The 21,383-nt window shown below is 40.9% G+C and overlaps 3 protein-coding genes across 4 annotated transcripts; all 3 read right to left on the bottom strand.

The window, feature by feature from the left end:
* Window positions 1–1,054: 1,054 nt before the first annotated feature.
* Window positions 1,055–3,337, bottom strand: gins3 (GINS complex subunit 3). Its single transcript, XM_088378911.1, has 3 exons — window positions 3,073–3,337; window positions 2,513–2,746; window positions 1,055–1,622 (listed from the first exon to the last, which is right to left on the bottom strand). The coding sequence occupies exons 1-3, from the start codon at window positions 3,241–3,243 to the stop codon at window positions 1,392–1,394; spliced, it is 636 nt and encodes a 211-aa protein (XP_088235037.1). The 5' UTR covers window positions 3,244–3,337; the 3' UTR covers window positions 1,055–1,391.
* A 183-nt stretch (window positions 3,338–3,520) lies between these two features.
* On the bottom strand, window positions 3,521–8,588 carry LOC148396704 (NXPE family member 3-like). The gene is made up of 5 exons (XM_088378833.1): window positions 8,422–8,588; window positions 6,228–7,009; window positions 5,911–5,981; window positions 5,634–5,840; window positions 3,521–5,317 (listed from the first exon to the last, which is right to left on the bottom strand). The coding sequence occupies exons 1-5, from the start codon at window positions 8,506–8,508 to the stop codon at window positions 4,755–4,757; spliced, it is 1,710 nt and encodes a 569-aa protein (XP_088234959.1). The 5' UTR covers window positions 8,509–8,588; the 3' UTR covers window positions 3,521–4,754.
* Window positions 8,589–11,707: 3,119 nt separating this feature from the next.
* Window positions 11,708–21,180, bottom strand: znrf1 (zinc and ring finger 1). 2 transcript variants are annotated; one of them, XR_015859085.1, is made up of 6 exons: window positions 20,239–21,180; window positions 17,178–17,273; window positions 13,995–14,100; window positions 13,603–13,693; window positions 13,193–13,282; window positions 11,708–13,093 (listed from the first exon to the last, which is right to left on the bottom strand). XR_015859085.1 is itself a non-coding variant. In XM_088379038.1 (5 exons), the coding sequence occupies exons 1-4, from the start codon at window positions 20,630–20,632 to the stop codon at window positions 13,636–13,638; spliced, it is 654 nt and encodes a 217-aa protein (XP_088235164.1). In that variant the 5' UTR covers window positions 20,633–21,161; the 3' UTR covers window positions 11,708–13,093; window positions 13,603–13,635. The 2 variants fall into 2 exon arrangements, 1 of the variants encoding a protein (XP_088235164.1); XM_088379038.1 differs by lacking the exon at window positions 13,193–13,282 and having other exon boundaries at window positions 20,239–21,161.
* Window positions 21,181–21,383: the final 203 nt, after the last annotated feature.

Genomic DNA, 21,383 nt, shown 5'->3' with positions numbered 1-21,383 from the left:
CATACATGCAAAGATAACAAACTGGGCCAAACTCCACTGTGGCAGTGGTTGGCCTCCAAATCCATTTTTATTGACTCTGTCTTGAAAGCACACTGTGTGCAGTAATGCCAGAGGAACTCACATTGAGCCAGAACACAGACAGATAGGCTGACCTCTGGGTGTTAACAGCTTCTGTTGTTATTATTATCACTCATCACTATGTCACGCCATAAACTACTCTAGCATTAGTATGTGAACCATAAGGAAAACACTCGACAGTGTATTGCCATTGGTAACCAAATATTAAGTCTGTGCAGATATCTTTAAAAAATACTTTGTCAATTTTTTTATAGATTGTTTTCAAAGCAAATTTGGGCTTATGTTTATGTGCCTCTGCACCAGTTTTATGCTACTCATTCACTGACCTGACAGGTGGAATTAGGACAATGACAACTGACATTCTTTCAATAAATCTGTGAGGGATGACAGAATCAAGCATTCACACTATGGTTAAAGTATACACTGCATTGCAAATCAATAAGCATATGTTGCCTTAATTTATTTTCTTCTTCTTTAGGCAGCTCCTGTTCGGAGTAATATTGGTAGGGACTATTTTGTATTCCCCAAATATTGCTTGTGATATGTCCTAACTGTCCTTATATAAACCTACGCCCATGCTCCCTAGAGTATATGTAGTTGCTAAATTACCATGATAGTTTGGCTCAATTGAGTTATTTGTTCGAACAACTATAGTAGTTGTATTGACTTTTCTCATACAGAGATATTTGAATGTTTGGTATAAAATAGCAAGCCTTCAGAGGGAGGTAATGAGTACATAAAAGAACCTCAAGAGCATAATTTAATCAATATTCATCCTCTGCAAACAAAGGCTCACACTTTTAATTACTATTAATAAATGAAGCCACCTCAGTTTGTCATTTTGCTAATGGGGCATTAGTAATAGGATTTTAAAAAAAAAAAAACAGACAAATGACAAATTGATTGAAAGATAAGCATCACACATTTGCAGTCACGGATGTATGTTATCACTGTAATAAAGGCAAAGTACAAAGGACCCTTTATATTCTCAATTTTATTTAAAAAAATGTTACAAGAACAGTTTACAAGTAAACATACATGCTAGTGCATATATTTTCTACACCACTTCTCACTCAGATCACAGGTGAGACTGAGTCTATCTATGCCAGGTACACCTTGGACTTGTCACCAGCCAATCACAAGGCACATGCAGACTGACTTCACAACTAATAGCAACTTTGAGTCTTCAATATACCTAACACGTTATTGCGTTGTGTTGTTAAAAAAAACAGAGAAGTACAGTCTCTGCAAGACCAGAAAACAATATGAAGAGGCTATTTACACAAGTGGTTTCGTGCAGCAGGTAGGCAAGGTCACGATTGCACGTCTGTTATCTTCCTCTTGCGGTAGTTGAGCACCATGGTTGAAGCAGAGAGCTGAGAGGCTTGTCCTTTTTCCCAGTCCTGGAAGCTGTTGAGGCCAAATTGCCCTGACATGAAAAGTGATTTCTCGAGACAATCCAGACGCTCCACCAGTGCTGAGGTGTCCTCATTGTAGGCATTCTGGGAAGAGTCCATAGTTCGTCTAAAACGCCCAATGAATGTCTAAATAAAAAACAATAATCAGAATTACTTGCCATGAGCGACACAAAAAGTTGTGTTTGCCTGTATTTTCAATTTACTTTTAAACTGCCACTTCTGTTGTTAGTAGTCTTGTCTTTGAAGCAGCGAATGAGCTAAAACTGATATTGTTAGTTAAATGCACTGAATAACTTCTCGATATTTTTATTTGAATCGCCACTGCAGACATTGTGATCATATGATCATCAAAACTACTCCTGACTAACAAGATTTACACAATGATAAGTCTCAAAATGACATTCTTTGTTTTGATAATAAATTTAGCTTTGCTAAGGCACTCCTAATTATTTCAATACATTGCACAGTAAAAATAAACAGTAACTTAAATAAAGAGTAAAACACACACAAATAAGCGATAACATACTCCCAGTTTGTATTGTTTGATAAAGCCATAAGCACGTTCTTACCAGTCTTCGTTCATTTTCACTCAATCTGTTACCTTCATGATGTTGCTGCGGTTGTAAGGAACACCACCCCGTGTTTTTGCATGTCTGGGTGCTGTTTCCAATTGTTTCCAGTGTCGTCATTAATAGTTGTCATCCACCAAGATGGGTATACGTACAACCAGATGGGACATTCCGCGCCACTTGTTTGATGGTTTAAAACGCACCCTAACTGATTAGCATGTTTTCGTGCAGTGATTGCATTTAGGTAGTAGACATTCAATCATTTTACACATCAGATTGACAGCAAACTAAACCTACACGTGACAAATAAACAACTCTCAGTAGAAACTTGTTGCATCTTGCTAAAAGTGGGCACACTGTGCATGCTCTCTGTAGCAAAAACAAAAACTGTTTATAAACGTGATGTCACATGAGAAGGTCTATTGGTGAATGCAATTGGGGCATTACCTGAAGCAACGTCTGTGCTATTTCTGGGTTGTCTGGACTGTCGAAGCGCAGCATCTGAGATCCCAAGCCATAATAGTAAGGCCCCAACTTATGTAGATCCACCACATTGGGGTCTGCATTGAACACTGTCCTCCAGCCTTCTCTATAAACTTTAGGGAGCTCGATTGACAGCATCCTTTTGTTCTGCTCATACAAACCTTTGCACAGCCACAAAGGCAATTCCATTTTTGTGCCCTGTGAAGGAGACATTAGTAGAGTAAGAACTGTCAAAACGCATTATCTAGAATTCACACAGCATGCAAATGTTGTGATTTAAATTAATGTCTACTTCGTATGGTTTATTTCAATCAATGAATCTTAATTTTATGATGGCACTGCCAATCACAAAATTAACAAGACACATGAATACTTATTGTACCACTATAAATGTAAAAAAAATGTCAGTTTACATATGTTTTTGTTAGTGTGAATGTGTTTTTATGTTGTTTTGTGTTATTTGGGCCAATAAATGCAATTTATTCCCCTTTTTATTCAAGGACCCCCTTCTGATGGTTACCTACCTTCGGAATATCCGGCGAGTCGCTTGACTTCTCGAGGAATCCAAGCCGAGGAAAAGTAACTTCAGTGCAGATAGGAAGTCGCTCGTGCGAAAGCAAAATATCATCCAAAGAAAATAAATTTTCTTCCATGCATATGCCGGGTTGTACGGGAAAATAAGACTGTGCTTCCATTTTTTGACGCCGAAACTTTTGCAAAGCCGTGGAACAGAAGAGCGAAGAACTTGTGTTGACAACTTGCGTTTCCTGCTTTTATGGCGCCCAGCTCGGCGATTGGCTAGCCGCTGCGTACGTCACGATATCCGCCATATTGGATGTGTCAAAGCAGTCTCGTAAACAAAAGCAAGTACAGTATCCCTCACTACATCGCGGTTCGTTTATTTTTTGTTTTGTTTTTATTTCATGAAATTTAAAAATCAAAAAATCAGACGTGAAACACAAAATGAACAAACAAATAATTACAATTTTAAAATTAACCAAACACATTATAAAGCATTGTTAACTAACCCTTTTCATCATCAACAAATTTGAACTCCTGTCTTTTCACAAATTCTTAAATTAACCCTTTTTAAAATACTAATTTTAATTATACATTAAATTAAAGGGAAGCGCAGCACAGTGGTTAGCACGTCCGCCTCACTGTGCATCTCCAAACCACCTGAACCTGCAGCACTAAGCCAGAGAGGGCGCTTGTGCTCAGCCCAATAAATACAGTACACTCCAGTGTATGATGTCATTCAAAATCCCAGGATACTGTGGAAACTGCAGTTAATGATTCAATATTCACTTTGCAGTAATAATTATGTGCAGTAATATCTTACAAATTAAAATATCTCAAAATGTTGTCTATTATTACCCCAATAGTACTCATTTGCTATTTATGTAGAGTAAATTCTTGCAAATAAGTTTTGTTTTTAATACAATAGTACTTTTCCCCCATTTTCACTGAGGCCCTAGTATTCTTTTGTTCTTGCAACCCTTGGCAGTTTACAATGGTACCACTACTTACGAACTTAATTGGTTCCGTGATCGGATTTGTAAGTAGAAACGTTTGTAAGTAGAAGCGAGAACCATAGGAATCAATGTAAAAGCAAATAATGCGTGCCAGACTATCCTAAAAGTCACACTTTTGCCCTATTACTCTGTGTAAAACACAGAAAACCAAAACAAGTTTTACTTTTGCTTTTTTATACCTTTATAATGAAAAATAAATTTCACTTCATCCTTGACATCCTAACTTTGCTTGGGGAAGGGGGAACCAGTTCTCCTTTTCTACACTTGCTAAAAATACCCCCAACAAGAAACAGGAAAAGTCAGGCTAATAAATAATTGTATGCTTCCACGTAATGTGCTCATGTACTCGTCATTAATGTTTTGGAACAATTAATACGTTTTATGACTGTAAGAGTGGTCTTGAACGCACCTCGCGCAGAACGTGAGTGAGAACTTAAAAAAAATAAAACGCAACCTAGGTTCTATAAATTGAAATTGACAAGCACAAAATTGTCTGTTATAATTTTATCAAAATCAAGTGTCTGCCACGGCAACAACTTCCACTTTTCACTCAAAGCGTGTGCGCTCCTGCAGCAGGGGATACAGATTTATTATCAATAAATGTTCAATCAATCAAAACTCCTGTTCGTATCTCAAAAAGGTTTGTAAGTAGAGGCACCACTGTATTCACTTCATACACTGTTCCTGGTCCCATCTTGACAAATGTAGGATAACATCATGTCTACCATGGTCTTGACAATAACCCTCGGAGGGTGCAGGTTGTGAGGTTCATGGTGCGCCAAGCACATCTGCCAGGCGTCCACCAGAATAACATTTAGACCCTTGAACATGGTGCGAAGCACGATATCCTGCTGGAGGGTCAACCAGTCACTTTTGTACAAGCTGATTTTCTGCTTTAGAGCCTGAGGGTTGGCCGTGCGGACCACCACCAGCGTCTTCGGCGCCCGGTCTAGGAGTCGTACCACCGCTTTACGGATATGCCTAAGGCGGTTTATATACACCTCCATGGGGAAGGTGGCAAAGTGAGCCCAGATGCCAATTGTCACCACTGTGTTGTGACCACCAGTCACACCATCCAGCTCGTTCGCAATGTAGCGCAACTCGCTGATCATGACTGGCTGGATTCGTACAGGTGTGCCATGGAAGCGGTACTGGACCAGAATGTTGTGGGTGCTGTCCACTGCCATGAAGGGCCCTGATTTTTTGGGATTCTCCAAGTTGACTTTCTTCAAGTCTGTAGGGCGGAATAAAATGAAGCTATAATTGGGGCTCAGTAGAATTTTATAGTATAAACGCTATGGATGGTCACAAGCTCTGAAAAAGTGAAACAACAGTGTCATTCTTCCAGCGTTACTTTAAATGCTAAATATCTGTGCAATATAATGACAGTATACAGTATTTTTGTAGTATATTAAAGAATATGGAACAACCCATCTTCTGTTTATGATTTAAACCACAACAGAATTTGAAGACTATATTGGGCAATGTTTATACTGAAGGCCAATTCTGATGTGGTGACTCACACGATGCTATGAGATGAAAGTACTTACTTGGAAGGACACTGACAAGATACTCGAACCACTGGCGCATAGTGGAGTCACCATACATGTAGAGCAACTTGTTAGTCAAACACTTAGTAATGGCAGATGCGTTGTTAAACTGATGCATGGAAAAACCGTCCAATGGCCTCCACAAGCCCTGATAGTAGTACCCAGATGTTGCCAGCTTCACGGGATCCGGTTTTTGACTGACGTTTTCTACATTCACAACAAAGCCAATGATGTGAATTAATAAAAAGAGCTGAAGTAGTCTGAAGATTCACAATACCTTTCTTAGGAGGGAGCACGTTGATAGTGTCAGTTTTGGATGCATGGATGGAAACTTTCACATTCTTGCCACTGATGTCAGAGAAATAGATTAAAAAGGTTGCAAGAGACAAAAAATACAATCAATACGATTTATTTCCTTTTTAGTATTTGGTTGAATGTCAGGTTTAGGAATGTCGTTTTGCTGACTCAGACTGACTGCCGAAATAAGGCCGGAATCTCAGGGACGGAGGACGATTCCCATCTCCGGTCAGTCGCTTGCTCTCTATGAAACCTCTTTGAGATAGCTGAGACCATTCAACGATTGAGTGTACAAACCTCTGAAAGAGTAAAGCTTCCTTTTTGTTAATGATGCCGTTGGTGTAGCCTCCCGTGAGGTGGTTGATTCTGGTGTCACAGCTGAGCGTTTTGGGCTTGTAGCAAAACCAAGGCTCACCAGTGTGAAGGTCCGTATAGTTGCACAATGGCCCCTTGTCTGGCGGCAGGCACATGTTACACATCATCCTCTCAGAATGATTGCCTCGGCGAAAGAAGCTGGAGAAGTACACCCGATCGGGCCGGGTGTCCCTCAGCCGCCGTAACACAGCGATGGCCTCGCTTGAGTGTACCATCATGATGTTAACCTTAGCCAAGCCCTCCCAGAGCAGCGGGAACAGAACGGAATAAAGTCCGTTCTTATGGTCCAGCACTTGCCCAGCCACACCTGCCCTGTACTTGGGGGAATGCAACTTGGCCAACAGCAAATCGCCGCCATAGCGCTTGGGTCGGCCCTTGAAGTCGCGCAGTTGGACCCGCACTTCTAGCTGGTCGCCCACGTACCAACTCGGCTTGATTTTGGAGGTTACGATTGCAAACAGGCTGTGGGCCGGGTCACTCGTCTGAACCAAGTTGAGTGATGCTAACCCAGAGGGCAGTTGGGGCCAGGTGATAGAGTTCAACAGGCTACGTTCCTCCAGCTCTTCCTCAGGTGATGAAGCCTTGCCCAGATGGGGACAGAAGGTGCGAAAGTGGTGAAATGTTGGGAGGCTTTTTGAGAGATTCGATGACCGATTCCAATTCCGGTTGTCGTACGGTGGTGACACTACATTAGTCTTCCAGTTCTGAAGAGATGACAAGATTCTAATTATGGATCATGGACACACACACACACATATATATATATATATATATATATATATATATATATATATATATATATATATATATATATATATATATATATATAATTACAAAGAATATTCTCAAAATCTCAAACTTTAAAAGGGCAGTTTATAGGCATAGCAATCAAGTGATAGCATAGCTGGCCCCCTTCAAACACAATTTTCCAGTCCAACCACTTTCTCTCATCGCGTTTTGTTCTGTTATTTCTGTTGGATGACAACTATGAATGCCAGTAATTTGCAAACGGAATTCATTCAATGCAGTGATACAATATAAATATAATATAATAATTCAATATGTTCAAATATATAAGTCAATATGTAATAATTCAATACAAAAATTCAATACTAACGCATAACAGTTCACAACGAAAATATATTATTGTTGGTAGCTACTAATGTAGGTTTCTGTTGAAAGAATGACAACTATGAATGCCAATAATTTATAAACGCAATTCATTCAATACAATGATAATAATTCAATATATTCAAATATATAATTCAATATGTAATCATTCAAGACAAAAATTCAATACAAACGCATAACATTTTACAATGCAAAAATATTATTGTTAGTAGCTACTAATGTAGATACAATGCATATTAAGATGTCTATTTAACTGATGTGATATTGAATATTTTTTAGCTTCTTAGAAGACTAGCTGGTGCTTTTGGCAATCAGCGTTTAAAAAAAATAACTGATGCAATCAGGTTCTCTCGACTTTTTTTCAATCAATTGTGCAATGCAACATTGTTGTTTTACTCTCAGCTAGATTTTTATTTTTCTTGGTGTATTCTAATAAGGTTTTAATCCAGTTTATTATTTTGAAAATAATTCGATATCCCAGTCTAAAGAAAATGCAAGACTAAATCATGTCCGCTCAGATGTGTTTTTAAAGAAATACTGTAAGCTACACATTTTACAAACTCTTAGAGCAGCAGTTCTTAACTTTTTTGGAGGTACCGAACTCCACCAGTTTCATATGCGCATTCACCGAATCCCTCTTTAGTGAAAAATAAAATAATTTTTCTCAGTTTCAAGACATCGATGTTTTTTCCTGGTGCGCAAAATGAGCCATGCATCAACATCACGTTGTTCAAAGAACAAAACCAACAAATTACATACCTGCAAATCAGTGTGACTTCTGCTGTTCCCTTTGCGAGACCAGTTCAGATAAGCGTCATCACATATTTACACAATAAATCAGGTATGTTCAGACCTCCGCAGTGGAGGCTCTGTCGAACCCCTGAGACCAACTCACCGAACCTAGTGTTCGATCGAACCCAGGTTAAGAACCACTGTCTTAGAGTATGTTCAGCTTTTTAGAACAAATGTAATAAACTTCTCTCACCTTCCCAATGGTAAAGTTGTGGAGCAGGAAGATGATTCCGAGCAAGATGAGAATGCCGAGTACGTACTTCCAAACTTTTAGGGACATGGCGTTGATGTCCTGACGTCGCCGGAGTAATAAAAGATGGTTCCGAGTCTGCTGTAAAACCAGTCTTCCAAGAGGACTGTCTGTCAACAAGTGAGGCTAGAAACCAGTCTCTAAACTTTAGAGGCTATATTATTTTAGAGTCTAAAACAACAAAGATGACTAATAACATTTCACCCCACCCAAACTGGTCTACTGAGTGATAGGCATGGTCCTGATAGGACACTTTTATAATGCATCAGTTTTTTTTAAACAGTGAGCTTCCCCCACGTTTATTGTGTAACGATGTCAAGTGATATTCATTTCTTGTCTTGTTTGTGTTGAGTTCACCTGAAGGGGAAGTGGGGAGATGAGTCCGCATGTTTGAACGTACTACTACTACACACTCATCAGCCGATTACCTCAAACCACCTGCAAATGCCTTTAAATGGACTCTCAGTCTTCTTCTGAAGGCTCCACATGGGGAAGACCTCTGACTTGACGGTTGTCCAAAAGACGACCATTGACATCTTGCACAAGGAGGGCAAGGCAGAAAAGGCGATTGTTAAAAAGGCTGGCTGTTTGCAGAGCTCTGTGTCCAAGTATATTAATAGACAGGTGAAGGGACGGAAGAAATGTGGTCGAAAAAAAGTGTACAAATTATAGGGATAATCGCACCCTGGAGAGAACAGTGACACCCACCGCATTCAAGAATGTGAGGGAGAGTCACAAAGAGTGGACTGGAGTCAGCACTTCAAGAATCACCACAAAGACATCAGATTCCTTGTATCAAGCCACTCTAGAACAACAGACAGCGTAAGAAGCATCTCGTCTGGGCTAAGGACAAAAAGGACTGGACTGCTGCTGAGTGGTCCAAAGTTAGGTTTCCTGATGAGAGTAGGTCCCAGAGTCTGGAGGAAGAGCGGAGAAGCATAGACTCCATGTTGCATGAAGTGTAGTGTGAAGTCTCCACCGTCAGTGATGGTGTGGGGTGCCAGTGTCGGCCCACTCGGTTTTCTGAGGTCCAAGGTCAATGCAGCCGTCTACCACAAAGTTTTAGAGCACTTCATGCTTCCTGCTGCTGACCAACTTTATGGAGATGCAGATTTCACTTTCCTACAGGACTTGGCACCTGCACACAGTGCCAAAACCACCAGTATCTGGTTTAAGGACCATGGTATACCTGTCCTTGATTGGTTTCATTAGTTTTCATTAGTTGTCACCTATAAATATCAAACTGAAAAGAAATCAACATTTGAAATACATCAGTGTGTGAGCAATGCATGAATATAATGTACAAGTTTCACCTTTTGAATGCATTTACTTAAATAATTCAACTTTTTGATGATATTCTAATTTACTGACAACTGCCTGGTTGTATAAACCAGAACATGTTCCATGAGGGAAGGCCCAAGTTAAGATTTGTAACTAGAATGTCTCAACTGTGAATCAAATCGTCTACCCACATTTACTGTAGTTGTGTGAGAACTTTATTTCCCAAATAAATTTTTGCTCCTTCATTTTTAACTTGAGCATATTTGTTCTATTTTTGCTATTCTTTTAATCTTCCACGTTTAATAAGACATAATATTTACTTACTCTGTTATAACTTGGGGTACGGATATTTAGCCGAGAATGAAGACACTGGAGGTGATCATCCGTACTCACAAGCTTGTATTGTAGTTCAACGGCACACTACAACAACACCCGTCATTATCCCACAATACCCGGCGAGCACCACGGCACGTTGCTTAGAAACGAAATTTCCTCCCCCTTACTGTTAAGATGCCATAGTAACAAACAACATATATTTTTTATGAAAAATTGCAGGCACATCAATACTTCAGTGAACAATAATGAATATTAACTTTTTTTCTTTTGATATATAAATCATTATAGAACAATGTACGTGCTATCTACAGAGAGAAGGTGGACTCCCTCACTCCGAACTGAACCCTGGGGATTATTCTGCCCCAATGATAATGTCACTCCCTCCGGATAGACCACATAACAACATAAAAACAACTACACATAAACTTCAGTGCTAACAATATGGCTATGGACAATGCCGTACCTCGCTGGCTGCACAATACCAAAGGGAATGAGTCCAAAACTTCACAGACACTTCTGCAACGTAAACATGTTATCGTCGTCAAATGACCTATAAGATCCTCTCTTCTGAATTATTTAACTTAGATTATGTTGATAACAAGTTATTGCACCTTTCCTGGTCCAGGTACAAGTCTTGGATAGATGGGAGGTTGGTCCCGATTATCTTTTCTGCAGTCCTGATGGTCCGTTGCAGTCTGTGCTTGTCTTGTTTGGTGGCCGATCCAAACCAGACAGTGATGGAGGTGCAGAGGATAGGCTGGATGATGGCAGTATAGAAGGTCTTCAGCAGCTCCTGTGGCAGGTTGAACTTCCTGAGCTGTCTCAGAAAGTATAGCTTCTGCTGGGCCTTCTTCCGGGCAGCGTCTATGTGGCCGGTTCATTTCAGGTCCCGAGAGATTGCGGATCCCAGGATCTCGAAGGTGTCTGTGGAGCAGGGATGAGAATTTTCTGTGGATCCGCGGATTTCCGTCGAAAATATCATTTTTCCTGCTACAGTTGAATCGTTTGAATTTTCACTGTATATGTTTACTTTTGTGAATTAGGATGTACTATATTTGTTGTACTTTGTCCCAAAACAATATTTTATGAAAGTAAAATTGTGACTAAATGGTACTTGTTGTTGACTCAGGTTTTTCCTGCTACAATTGAATAATTTGAATTTTGACTGTAATTGGTTACTTTTGTGAATTCGGATATACTGTATTTATTCTACTTTTACTGTCCCAAAACAATGTTTTATGAAAGTTAAATTTTGTGACTGAATGGTACTTGTAATGTCTTCATCTTATTTAGTTATGTATTAGATTTCTCCACATCTGTGAGGCATGGAGACACCTTTCAGCTGTTCTTACACTTTGACAACATTCCACAATTCATTCACATTTCTCGAATTTGCTTCAAAAACAGATATTTATTTTGTTAGTTGTTTTTCTGTTATGTGTTGCTACCCTCATTTTAAATCATTGGAACTGAACAGCCTAATTTGAACTAGTGTTAAATTTTCACCTCTCCAGTCAACTTTTTAAACAAACTATTCTTATGCTTCTTTTAAATATTTCAGCATTTACATGATTAAAACATTCAATAAAAATGAAGTGCATGTACATCGAAGCAGAATGTCATCTAGCACAATTTATTCCACCATTTGTTTACAGTAGCTTCGTTTATGCACGTTTTTCTTTTGTAGCAGTCTTCGTAAATCAGCTCTTGGCATTCTAAAGTGTGAGTAGCAGCTCGCATGATTGTAATATTGAACAAATATTGTTAAATATGAACAAAAAAAAGCAAATGAGCCCCTTTGATTGATCTACAATGGGACCGCAGAGTCTATTTTAGGGACCAATTGGCTCACATTTCCGGTTCAGCTTCAAGCAGTCTTATCCACGCTAGCAGGAAGAGTAGCATAGATCAAAAAACATTGAGACACTCATACTCATGAGGTTCTCACAAGGTAACAGCATATGAAAAATCAGGCTCATCTAAAAGAAGTCAAACCAAGAGGTACATGTGTACAATTTGTCACATATGTAGCTTCGCAGTAGCTGTAAACATCAGCAAAGTAAAGGGAGGACTGCCAGTCAGACACAGGGGACATCGACGTCTAGCTGTAAACATCTGAATACGCGGACCAACACACAGGCACACAGAGCACTGTCCCAGTCAGCCTCCAACCTTTCACTCGGAGAAACATGCACGAAAGCCCGACATTGCAGTATCCCAAATGTGTTACACAGCCAGAGAGACATTGCTGGCCTTTCTTATCTTCTCTCAAGTGGGAGTTAGCATGCTTAGACTGTTTCTCAGCAGACCTCCACTCCATTCTGCCTCAATCTATGCGGTTGGCATTTCTCCAAATCAGATCAGTTTCCCTCACTATTTCAGGAACATTCAGATTATTCTTTGTCAAACTGGCAAGGAAGAGCGCAGAAGTAGGGGAGGGGGGCAGAACGGCTGAGCAATGAGGCCCAGTATGTTATGACGTCATTGAGAAGTTGACAACTGAGCGATCCACTGAATATTATGTTATATATAATATATGCTTCCGTCTTGTTCATTAAAACATGGTTTCCTTGTGCTCCTTTTCTCTTTTCCTGGTGTCATTTGATACCCGTCTCCGTTCATACTCAAGTCTACTTCCTCTCTCTTCCCCAGTTAAGGCCATGGGGAGCGCTGAAGACAAAGTACTGGCAGATCCTGATCTTGACAAGGAGGATCTGAACACGGGACAGAGGCAAGTGGCCACACACAAGTATGGGGAGCGAGATGAGGCAGGTGAAGCCCTTTGACGGACTGGGTTGTCTTCACTATTCAGCAGATACTGCATAAGGTCTCTTTCAAAACCGAAGTTCTCATCATGAGCCACTTGTTCGTGTGGCAAATATTTTGGTTGGTTCATTTTTAGTAGTTCTCTTCCTTGGGTGGAATATTCATATTTGTTTGTTTCTTCTGATTTTGTTGAACCTGTGTCCAGATATCCATGGCACGACTGTGAGCCACCCTAGTGACAGAAAGAGAAAAAAGGGTGTGGAGGTAAGCAAATATTTTCACAAGGCAAATTGAGCAACATAGTAAAAGGATGCAAAACACTTTTCTTCACTTTTGACAGTAGCCTTTATTGACCATATCTCTGGTGGTTGCATCTGCAGAGAGATCCTTGAGTCAGTTTAACCCCTTGAAAAACATTCCTCTGTTAGAGTAAGAGCAAAAATAGTTTGACCCAGTTAGCAGTTATCGCTCTTGAAAACAGTGTGGTAAGGTCTATTTCAGTTGATGCCATTCTTGACAAATGGGCGAGTGCCAAGGCATGACAAATATTATAGTGCTAACATTGTTAATAGAGTACAAACTGTTGTTCGGATCTCCTAATTTGATATTTTCACTGTTATGTGTTTGCATAGAAAGGAGGCAGTTACAGCCTTGGTTCAGATTAGTACTACATGGTTGAAGTAGCAGTAATAGGTGTATTTGTTACACACTTTTTGTTTGCAGTATGCATGTGTCCCTCACCTTGAACAATATTGTCAGTGGGCCCATGGTCAGTCAGTCAGATGGGTGTTCTGGGCAGGACCGATTAATCTCAAACCACGAGTCTATACAGCTGCAAAAGTGGAGGAAACATATGCATAATTAATGTGTTGAAAGGTATGAGTGAAGTAAATACCAGTTTCTCAGAAAATATCATTCAACACAGACACATAAAACACAAAGATGATTGAGTGAAAAGGAGAAGCAAAAACATTGTTTTAAAACAGCAGAAATGTAAATCATGTTATATCACCCAACAATGCATAGCAAGGATGGCAAACTCATTTTAGTTTTGAGGTCACAGCTTAATTGATGTAAAATCAAAGCATAATAAAGACAAATAACAATAGGTGGCTTTTTTTTTTTTAACTCACCTTTTGTGGTAAATACACAGGCACGGCAGTCTGGCTATGGTGTCTCCTTGTTGCAGTTCCTCAAGACAGATCACACACTCGCCAGCATCCTTCATCAACACATCATCTGAGGTGGCAAGCATACAAAAAGAGATTAAAGTCGCTTAATAAATGCATCCTGAATGCAACCATTTTAAACATGAAACAACAGTGAGTCATTTGGAGACAAGGTTGGTAAAGCACACGGAGATTAGTCAGTACACAGTTGCACGTTATTGACATTGAGAGAAATAAATTAAAGGTCATCTTTGCAACAATTGTTTTATTTCTATCATTTATTGACCATTTTTAGTTCTTCCAAAAACACACAATTAAAAAGACTTCTTCCACAATACAGGAATTGCCGTAATTTACGGACTATAAACCACACCTGCATAGAAGTTGCACCAGCCAAAATTAGGACATGGTCAGGAACAGGCAGAGTGTCAGGCCGTGCAGCGTTCAGGAATGGTCAGGAAAGCAGGCAAGCTCGGTCAGCAACAGGTGTTAGAATTGGTAACAGTCAGAGCGCAGAAACAGGTAACAAACCGACAGGTAGCAACCTAGAAGAACCTTCTAGGAGTGACGGGAATTTATGAGCCGGGAGCAGGTGTGGTGATGAACAGGCAATAATTGGTGATTACTTGCAGGGCTTGGCTGAAAGCAATGTCAGTGACAGGACGGGAGGGGCAGGACCTTAGATACAGAACTATCCAAGGTGCTGATTGCACAGACACGTGAGACATAGTGCATACATGGGAAAAAAAAAATCCTAATAAACAAGGCATTAATTTAGTCTGAGATCCTCTCAAGATGGGCCACAATATTCAAAAAAGTGGTCCAAAACAATTTGAGCTTTCCTTGGCTTGAATATAGAATTTTCTCTGGTGTACAATATGACAGAAGGTCATGAAACCAATGTTTTTTATTGAGGGATCAATACTTTCCCGTTTTTAAGTACACACACACACACGCACACACACACACGTTCTCTTTGTAGCAGTCAGTGCCTTCAATAGACGTGTTCTATTGGAGTTCAGTTTCATTCATTTCTCCGAACAACCAGGTCGTCGTATCATCATTGTCAAAGAGCCTGATCAAAAACCTTTGGCTCACAGAATATCACGTGACACATTCCTGACTGTCAAAAGTCAGTCTGCGGAAAGGCGGAACCGTTTTTTTTGTCTCAAGCAGCATAAGCAATATGCCACATTTTACCGTGAGTAAAAAAAGTTACAAAAACATCATATTAAATAAACATGAAGGACAATTACATTTTTGCCAATGCATCAAGACCCACAAAATAACCATGACACTGTATGGAAAAATATTCTTTAAAAAAAAAAAAAAATCCCCACCATATAAATTACACCTTATTATAGCATATACATTTTTAATTAGAGGTTTCTAGAGCAGCATAAGGTGTTTTGCAGAGTTCCAGGCAGAATGTGGGGCAGATAAGGACAGGGGGATAGACTGTGAGATGCACAAAGAGACAGGAGACATATGCTCTGACTGCAAATCAGCTTAGCTGCTCAAACAAGCTTCCATCAACCTGCTCTCCTCTCTTCCCATTTTCTATTGTTCTATTGGTTGCTCTCTCTCAGCGTCTCTCATCCCTCTGAAAACACCTCAATGAAATTGCAGGGCACGTCTATGCAGCAAGCCCACGTCTATGCAGTAGGCCCTTTCTCCTGTTTACATTTCTCGAGTGTGTCAATCCAAATAGGAAGCGGAGATTAATCAACTCCCTAGACACTACTGATCAACTGACCTGAGATTTAGCATTCAATTTCGGATGCTACTTCAAGCTTTTTATTCTTACATTAAAGAAAATTTTCTCAATTTAAAAGCTCAGCAAAAAATACGGATCATTTTGTGTGCCCTAAATTCTTCTTTAAGTAAATCAGAAAATGCTTATCACCTTGATTTACCGTCAAATGAAACCAAGGATTTTCGAGTGTCCAAGATGTGATGATTAATTGATAATGTTTTTTATGTACTATGTATCTTGCATTAATCTTATAACCCCTGTTGTGAGCTGAAAATATCCATCTCAGTTTCAAAACTGGGTCATTGCAGTCCAATAATACAGAGGGTAACATTCTGCAAGCTCCAGTCCTACTTTTCCACACATAAAAAAAATACAATACATTTGCAAAGCTAAAAAAAAAAAGTTAAATGTATAAATCCTAATTGAGGATTACATGTATTGTGGTGTTTTGTGTTTTGTTTTGTTACTCAATGATATTTGTCCTAAATGTACACAGCACTTGTGTAAAAGAGATTGTATTCTATTTCATATTTATTTATTATTATTTGCAATTGTTTTGCCTTTATTTCAGCTCTCTCAACACCCTCTTTTGGGATTTACCTTTAAATCAGTGGTAGTCCAATCCTAGGGAGTCGCTGTCCTGCCTGTTTTGCAGTTCCCCCGGCCCACCTGATTCAAATAATCACCTCATCAGGAAGCTCTGTATGAGCTTGATAACAACCCTATTTCTCTGGAATTGTTAATAAAAAAATCCTAAATATTATTAGATATACGCAAAACCAACGCGAAACCTCCAATAGGTCCCTCTACCCCTCCGACGATTTTATGATATTTTGCTGGAAAGATTCAATGCATTAGGGATGAGATCACCAAACACCCAGTCGAGACCTGCGATTACGGAAATTCATTTAAACAATCATGTGATAACCCTCTCAGATTTAAGATATACCGTAATTTTTGGACTATAAGCCTCACCTGATTATAAGTCTCACCAACAAAAATTACACTTGAGGACTTCAAACCAGAGGAACCATTAGATCTGGATTTGGGGCTAAAATTAGGTTTGCAGACAACAGGGAAGAAGAAGAAGAAGATTTTGAAGGCTAATTTTAATCAAGGCTGTTTTTCCAGTTGCTTCAAGCCTTCAAATTGTATGTCAGTGTCATATTTGTAATTTTAATATTTGGCATGTCTTTAGCATATCTTACAAACATGCCTATATTGGGGGGGGAAATCTACATGCCTCTTTCAAGCATCCTTTCAGCCTACATTTATCTTGTCCCTCTATCTAAATGTCAGCGCAGCAGCCAAGAAAGGGAACCGGACTCCATGTTTTGTTCAAGAGTAAATTAGTCATTTCAAAAAGAGAAAGTTGCTGAGATGATGCTCACCATTGTATGAGAGTCGAGGCTTGCTCAGACACATGATGAAGTGAACTTCCATTTCAGTGGATGCCACAGATTTGGAGCACACAGGACACTTGAATCCTAAAAGAACACCACAGACTAAGTCAAGGAATAAAAATCACAGCTCGTGACACATATATTCAAGAGAAATTGTGTCAGTTGTATTTGCTCTTCCTCTTTTCGTAGATAAACCATAATGATGTTTTAGGCAGCATTATACGTCTATCTCTTACGTCACCCCTTTTGACATTACTGTAGTAACACATACCCATATATCACGTATTTCTCACGATAGATTTGTTAATGCAAATTTTATTAAAGTGTGCAGCAGAATTCTAGATCTTTTTCTTAATAAGTCTATATTCCCCACAGTTATGGTTTTGCAAATTTAATTGCAAATTGTAATCCTGTATTTGTCACCAGTTACAGCACTTTAAAAGTAACCATATGGTCTCTCTCTCTCTCTCTCTCTCTCTCTCTCTCTCGTTCCATGCTCAGACTCTGACTCACAGCAAGTGTCATTATTTACTTCACTCACAATCAATCGCCTGATTTCACTGTTGTCAATATTGCAGACAACAACTTAACTGAGATGTGTGCTGTTGTTTGTGTGTGAATGTAAGTGGCCACTTCTTGTTCTTGACATGGGAACACACATTCAATCATGACCACGTTCTGCCCTTTCGATGTGTCATCTTCAAAAACAATTGTTATGTGAAAGAGAAAACACACATCACTCCAGAAAGCCCTTCTGCGCTGGACAGTGGGCAGGCTGAACATCTGTAGTTGTCTGCCATCATGACCAAAAACGGCATGCCAGAAAAACATTGGCTTGATGACATCATTCCTTACAACTCATGCAACTCTCACCAAAAATGTCTCAATACCTTTCTGAAATGACCAACCGTTTCCATGGGAACAGGAGAAAGGGAAAAATAGATAGATGGAGACAGAGGAAGGGGAGAGGATGGATGTTGGGAGTGTCGAAAGGCGAGCTTTCAATTACAGAGCCGATTGCTGGAGCCTATCTCAGCAGTCATCGGGCAGTAGGCGAGGGACACCTGAACCAGTTGGCATTTATGAAGTAGTTTTCTCAATTTTCTTCCATACACCCTTAAAAATACTGAGTGAAAATTGCACAAACAATCCATCTTTTGTACAAAAGAACCCAACATTTTTTTTCCAAAACAATCAAAAGTTGGGTCAAACTGACTTCCTGGGTCGGTACAATTTTGAACCCAGCAGTTATCAGACAAAAATAAATGCAGATGTGACCACAACAATGTTAAAAGTTGGAGCAGTATATTTGAAAACCATAGACCTCATCACAAATGCCTTCACATTCGACCTAACATGGGCACTTTAACTTATTAAATTGACCAGAAAAATCCAGTTTAAGATGCTGTTGCTTTATGATGCAACAAAAATGAAGGGGACATCCATTCATCCATTTCCTCTGGCACTGGAGCCTATCCCAGTTGGCTTTCGGCAAACCAATCTCAGGGTACCTTTAGATTTGTTCACATTTACAGCGAAGTCCAATTTCTCGTCTTGAATTACAGCTACTGTCCTCACATATATATTGTTAATGTATTTTTTTATGTGGGAGAAAGAAACCCAGAGTTCCCATGAGAAAACTTGTGCACACGGGGGAATGGATGGATGGATGGATGGATGGATGGATGGATGGATGGATGGATGGATGGATGGATGGATGGATGGATGGATGGATGGATGGATGGATGGATGGATGGATGGATGGATGGATGGATGGATGGATGGATGGATGGATGGATGGATGGATGGATGGATGGATGGATGGATGGATGGATGGATGGATGGATGGATGGATGGATGGATGGATGGATGGATCATCCAGGGAAATCCTGGTATTTTCAAACCTACTCCCGACTTCCTTTCATCCAACTGTCTGTTCTCCTCACACATACGTAAAGATCAATGGCCAGGCAAAGGCAAAACAACCGAGCTGCTGACGGATATCCAAGTTGTTATTCTCCTGCTGTGAGCTGGCTGGGGCTTCAGTAATGAGAGCCTAGGGGCCTGATTGTGTCTGCTGTGGATGTTGGTGTGCACCTCCCTCCTGGATTTCCGCACATCTATTGTACATGCATTTAAGGAGCTGTGATCATGCGGTTAGGAATTTGTGTTTATACCTGAGATTGAAATCCCAAGTCTCACATCAAAATATTTTATAATGAATCATGGAAGCTGCAGATAAGCACAAATCCTGCTCAACCTGCTCCCTCCCTTTCATACCATGCTTCCACACCTCACACTATTTTCCATCTTATCCGGTTTCTGCTCCCTCCCTCCTTGGACTTTAATCGTTGAGATAATTGACTCAGCCAGATTTAGCAACAGGCTTATTCATGTCATTTCACACAACAAGGACTGACCTACTGTATACAGACAGCGCCACAAGGCTTTTGACACACAACCTACTTCCAATGTTAAGCTCAACACAACACATTCATTCACTGGCCAGCCCCAACACTATGATCACTCGTAAGTAGATCCGATAAAGAGCTGTATCGAGAATTCTGCTTTTATATAGTAATGCTCAAACAGCTTAACAATTGGAATGTGTATTTATCATGGAGGTTGTACATTCGACTGAAAGTTGTCACTAGAGTGGTTACCATAGAAGGATTAGACAATCCTAAAATAAAATGCAATTCTCTATACTAATGAACATAGCAGAATAAATGATTTTGATAATATCCATCACGGCTAAGCAAACGTTCCAAATGAAACATTTGGAATATTTTCTATGTATAATAATACCGATTTACCACGCGACATTAACATAATAAAATTCAAAAGCTAAAAGGAAAATGTATTGCGGTACTGAAGTTACCAGTATTTTCAGTTCAGTCTGCATTTTACGCAAACAGTGAACAAGAGTAACCTTAAATGGCATTAAACGTTTGGCTGCAGGCTGCCTGCCCTGCACGTTACTGGCTGTAAGGGGCGTGAGGGAGTGCTACGCGGCTCTCGTGTGCGAAGGTGTGTGGATCGCTCTTACCGCTGTGCGCACTGAACCAGCGGGGAGCGATGTGCAGGGGCAAGGTGTCAGCCAGCGACCCCCGGGATCCCAGATAGAGCACTCCGTCTGTGTGATGCCGTCCACCGCCACCGTCCTGGTAGCCGGTTCCGTGAGAACCTGCGGGTGTGCCCCCTGACCCCCCTCCAGCTCGATCCGAGTCCGTACCTCTGGGGGTGTAAAAGCCGAAGGGCACAGTGGGAGATTGCTCAATGTCCATCGCGGCCACGGAGCTCACCGAGCGGCTCCGTAGGCCCATGGTGCCGCTCGACCGGTAGTGGCCGAAATGGGCCGATGGTGGTACCGCGCTGTCATCCGTGGAAACACCGGGAAAAGCACCCCGGGACCGCCCCGCCGTGCTCTGCTTTCCCCCCATCCAACAAACGAGGGGGGGTTGTTGGTCAAAGCGGGAGGGGGCTCTGCTCGATCCGCAAAGGGTCGAGAGAGCCGTAACAGGCTGTCCGCCCCCCTCCTCTCGCTCCCTCCCGTCTGTCTCTCGGCCCGGCTGTCTGTCTGTCCTGGCGCTCTTGTGTGTCCGACTCCGCAGGCTCGTCAGCTGTGACTCGGTGCAGACGCAACAGCTCGTTTCCCCGCTGAGCGGATCATTGGCCAGCCCGGTCGTCTGGATTCAGCTCTCCCAGACAACCCCCGACAGCACCGGGAGGATGCTGCTGACACGCTAAGTGACGCAGATAGTCCAGGATGACACACGCACGCACGCTGACACACATACAAGACTCCCCCTGACCGTCCCAGGTGATAAACGAGGTTGCGTCTCAGCAGGCGGGACACGACACGGCAGAGACGCAGCAGCAGCGCCGCAATATTCGCTCCGCCGCTCCTGTCTCATCTCGGCTCAGACATCGTGACAACTGTTGCTGGTCTGTCTGGCAGCCGTGACACGGCAATATGTCCGCGATGGTGTTTTTTTTCTCTTCGATCTGCCAGCATCCAACCAAGTAGTCGCACTGGAAATTGGGATCGCTTGCCCCGCCCTCATGTACCTTCCGCCGCCGCCGCCGCGACCAGCCAGACAATGCAAAGAGGCGCAAACTCCGATAATAAATATAGATAGGTCGACTGTCCTAGATGCAAAAATTCATGACTTCAATTTACAATGTTTGAAA

Source organism: Syngnathus floridae, chromosome 6 (assembly GCF_059516105.1).
Source record: "Syngnathus floridae isolate MCC-2025c chromosome 6, RoL_Sflo_1.0, whole genome shotgun sequence".
NCBI lineage: Eukaryota > Metazoa > Chordata > Actinopteri > Syngnathiformes > Syngnathidae > Syngnathus > Syngnathus floridae.
The sequence above is the reverse complement of the archived record's forward strand: the minus strand, read 5'-3'. Positions and strand labels throughout refer to the sequence as shown.